The sequence below is a fragment of the Lipotes vexillifer genome, unplaced genomic scaffold, assembly GCF_000442215.2.
Source record: "Lipotes vexillifer unplaced genomic scaffold, Lipotes_vexillifer_v1.1 scaffold862, whole genome shotgun sequence".
NCBI lineage: Eukaryota > Metazoa > Chordata > Mammalia > Artiodactyla > Lipotidae > Lipotes > Lipotes vexillifer.
Window position 1 is genome coordinate 242,197 of NW_006786873.1, and position 3,638 is coordinate 245,834.

Genomic DNA, 3,638 nt, shown 5'->3' on the forward strand with positions numbered 1-3,638 from the left:
CCCCCCCCCCCCCCCCACACACTCCCCTGGAACATCTTTCCATCTCCAGAGCCCTCTTCTGGCTCCCAGACTAAGAAACAGCTATGCTGTCTTCTCCCCTAACTCTCCAGCCCACCCTCATCCTAGGGACCTCCACACCCCTTCCCAGGGCTGTGACCCTTTCTCTCCATGAGGGCCCTTTGCCCCTGCTCAGCTGACACTAGGAGCATCAGAGCCTCCCAGCCTGCTCGGTCCCAGGACCCTTCACACACCTCTATACTGAACTCCCCACTTCAGCTCAGCACCCCTAGTCCCCTCTGGCACCTCAAACTCTGACTCTTCTCCCCAGCCTCCTTCTGCCTTCCGCTGAAATTTACCCGATCACTCTTATTTCTGCAGCCATTCCCCAAATCCCCTCTGTACGCTTCTAGACCATCTCCCACAACCTCCACCCGGCCATGGTGCCTTTAACCTGCTGCACCTTCCCTCCGTCCAGCCAAAGCCAAGCAGCTTCCCCACATCTCCACACTCTGGGAGCTGAGCTCTTCCCAAGAACCCCCCAACTCCATTCAGCCTCCAATCCTGCTTTCTCCCACCACAGATTTACCCGCCACCTCCCTTATTCCCAGGCTCCCCTCTCTTACCCTCATGGGTGTGTCGTTTTGTGGTTGTCTTTCCCACTCCCCCATTTCTGTAGCCTCTCAACTTTTCTCTCCCATTCCTCCCAAGGAAACATGCCCTAAACTGCCACCGAATGAAGCCTGCTCTCTTTAGCGTCCTGTGTGAAATCAAGGAGAAAACTGGTACGTGGGTCCCCGCTTCTGATTCCTCAACTCTGGGGACAGAACCCTGTTCACTATAGAACTGGGGCTACGAGTTTGACAACTTGGGGCCCTGAGGAAAGTGTGGGTCAGGAAGATTGCTAAGGGGGGGGGGGCCTGGGAGGGAACCCAGGCCTGGAGACTTGGGTCTCCAGGAGGCACCAGGAGGGCTGAGAGCTGGGTGTAGGGTCCCTGGGTCCCTAAGTCCACTCGCCTGCACGCTAGGCCTCAGCATTCGAAGCTCCCAAGAGGAGGAGCCTGTGGACCCACAGCTGATGCGCTTGGACAACATGCTTCTGGCAGAGGGTGTGGCTGGGCCTGAGAAAGGGGGTGGTTCAGCCGCAGCAGCTGCGGCCGCCGCAGCCTCCGGAGGCGGCGTGTCGCCTGACAACTCCATCGAACACTCGGACTATCGCAGCAAACTTGCCCAGATCCGCCACATTTACCACTCAGAGCTGGAGAAGTATGAGCAGGTGAGGAGAGGAAGCTGGAGTGGGTGGAGGGAGAGGCCCTTAGGGGGAATCCCAAGGCCAAGGGGCCCCTCCTCACCAGGACACGGACCCCCACTGCAGGCGTGTAACGAGTTCACAACCCACGTCATGAACCTGCTGAGGGAGCAGAGCCGCACGCGGCCGGTGGCACCCAAGGAGATGGAGCGCATGGTGAGCATCATCCACCGGAAGTTCAGCGCCATCCAGATGCAGCTCAAGCAGAGCACCTGCGAGGCCGTCATGATCCTGCGTTCCCGCTTCCTGGATGCCAGGTGGGGCCCAGGGCCCCAGGCCAGCCCCCAGCCCCCAGCTCCTTCGAGTTCTTCTCCAAGCCTCTGGGCCACCAGGTTGTGCAACACAGCACTATATACCCCGTGACAGTGGTGCTCTCTGGAGTTAATCAACGTGGTGGCCCTGCCGGGACACCAGCATCCTCCTCACCACCCCCTCTCTCCTCTGTAGACGAAAACGCCGTAACTTTAGCAAACAGGCCACTGAGGTCCTGAATGAGTATTTCTACTCCCACCTGAGTAACCCATACCCTAGTGAGGAGGCAAAGGAGGAGCTCGCCAAGAAGTGCGGGATCACCGTCTCTCAGGTACTGGGGAGGCGTGGGGAGGGGCTTTGGGGGCACAGCGCTCTCCAATCCTGTTGACTAAGGTGTTTACAGAGGGACAGGTTCCCACCTGACCCTCCTTTCTGCCCCACACCCCACAGGTCTCCAACTGGTTTGGCAACAAGCGGATTCGCTATAAGAAAAATATTGGAAAGTTCCAAGAGGAGGCAAACATCTATGCCGTCAAGACCGCTGTGTCAGTCACCCAGGGAGGCCACAGCCGCACCAGCTCCCCGACGCCCCCTTCCTCCGCAGGTGGATCCCGCTGCCACCCTGGCTGGCTGTTTCTGCGCGCTTCCTGCTTTTGTTCCAACTTCCTATCTAGGCAGGATCATAGCAGAGAGGGGGCCTTCTGGGGTGAGAGGGACCAAGCTGAGATGGGGTGGGGATATCAGGGGACAGAGGCCACTCTAGTGAAGCTATTTCTGCCTTTCTTCCAGCAAGTGGCCAGGGGAGGCTCAGGAACAGCCTGCTCCTTCTGAGTGTTGCAATGTTGTTTGGTGGAGAATTTGCGTATGGTGGCCCACCCCCAGAGAGCTAGTTCAGGGGGCTTTTTGAAAACTGAGAGCTGTGATGAGCCTCCCACCTGCCATCACAGGCTCTGTTACACTCTTCCCTAATTCCCCCTCTGCTCCCCCAAGGCTCTGGCGGCTCTTTCAATCTCTCAGGATCCGGTGACATGTTTCTGGGGATGCCCGGGCTCAACGGAGATTCCTACTCTGCCTCCCAGGTCAGGTGGTCCATCTCGCCTTGAGTAGGGCTTTCCCAAACTCAGTTTCCCTACTTTAGGATATGAGACTTTGTTTCCTTTGAGGCTTCTCACTGTGTCCTATCCTCCTTTGTTGCCTGCAGGTGGAATCACTCCGACACTCGATGGGGCCAGGGGGCTATGGGGATAACCTCGGGGGAGGCCAGATGTATAGCCCTCGGGAAATGAGGGTGAGTACCTGAAGCCTCTCTCTCCACCTCTCACCAGGATGGGAGGGCCTTTTCCCTGGCAGCGCTGTCCCCTGTGCTGGGTTTCCTAAAGCCTTACCCCAACTGTCTGCCTCTTTTTCCAGGCAAACGGTGGCTGGCAGGAGGCTGTGACCCCATCCTCAGTGACATCCCCGACAGAGGGACCAGGGAGCGTTCATTCTGACACTTCCAACTGATCTCGCCCCTCAGGGCCACAGGGGTAGGGGCTCACAAGGCACCTCTTGAAGAGGACGCAGGCATCCAGAGGACAAAACCCAGGCAAAGGAGAAGCACAAGATAGAGAAGGGCAAACGGGGGTCATCCCCTCCCTGGCCAGACTCAGTGCTGGGGGTGCTGACTACATGGCAGGGAAGATGGGGCCCCTTAAGGGGAGAGTGGGGTCTGTCTCCCCCTTTTTTCCCTTTTTCATTCTTTTTTTCTCCCCCTTTTTCTCTCACATAGAAACACACGCACCCAGAATCCTATTTTTCAGAGTTTTCCTCTTCTCCTCTCATACACGCATGTACAACTCTCTCTCTCTCTCTCTCTCTCTCTCTCTCTCTCTCCCCTTCCCTCACCCCACTTATCTGCTCTGGGATCTGTGGAGATGCCAGCCCTGCCCAGCCAGAGATGCCAAAAATGGGGACATGACTTCTGGGCAGAGGACATGGGCCACGCACGCCCCCTGTGCCTCCCCCCCCCCCCCTGCCGATGCAGGGGACACGGGTTCGTGCCCCGGTCCGGGAAGATCCCACATGCCACGGAGCGGCTGGG

At 58.1% G+C, this 3,638-nt stretch overlaps 1 protein-coding gene across 1 annotated transcript in view; it reads left to right on the forward strand.

The window, feature by feature from the left end:
• Positions 1 to 3,061, forward strand: part of PBX2 (PBX homeobox 2) — a 3,480-nt gene extending 419 nt beyond the window's left edge. Inside the window, exons 2-9 of the mRNA XM_007459509.1 lie at positions 709 to 782; positions 1,026 to 1,273; positions 1,373 to 1,563; positions 1,754 to 1,889; positions 2,009 to 2,162; positions 2,549 to 2,637; positions 2,760 to 2,846; positions 2,969 to 3,061. Of these exons, the coding sequence (XP_007459571.1) occupies positions 709 to 782; positions 1,026 to 1,273; positions 1,373 to 1,563; positions 1,754 to 1,889; positions 2,009 to 2,162; positions 2,549 to 2,637; positions 2,760 to 2,846; positions 2,969 to 3,061 (1,072 nt within the window). The remainder of the gene's footprint in view (positions 1 to 708; positions 783 to 1,025; positions 1,274 to 1,372; positions 1,564 to 1,753; positions 1,890 to 2,008; positions 2,163 to 2,548; positions 2,638 to 2,759; positions 2,847 to 2,968) is intronic.
• Positions 3,062 to 3,638: the final 577 nt, after the last annotated feature.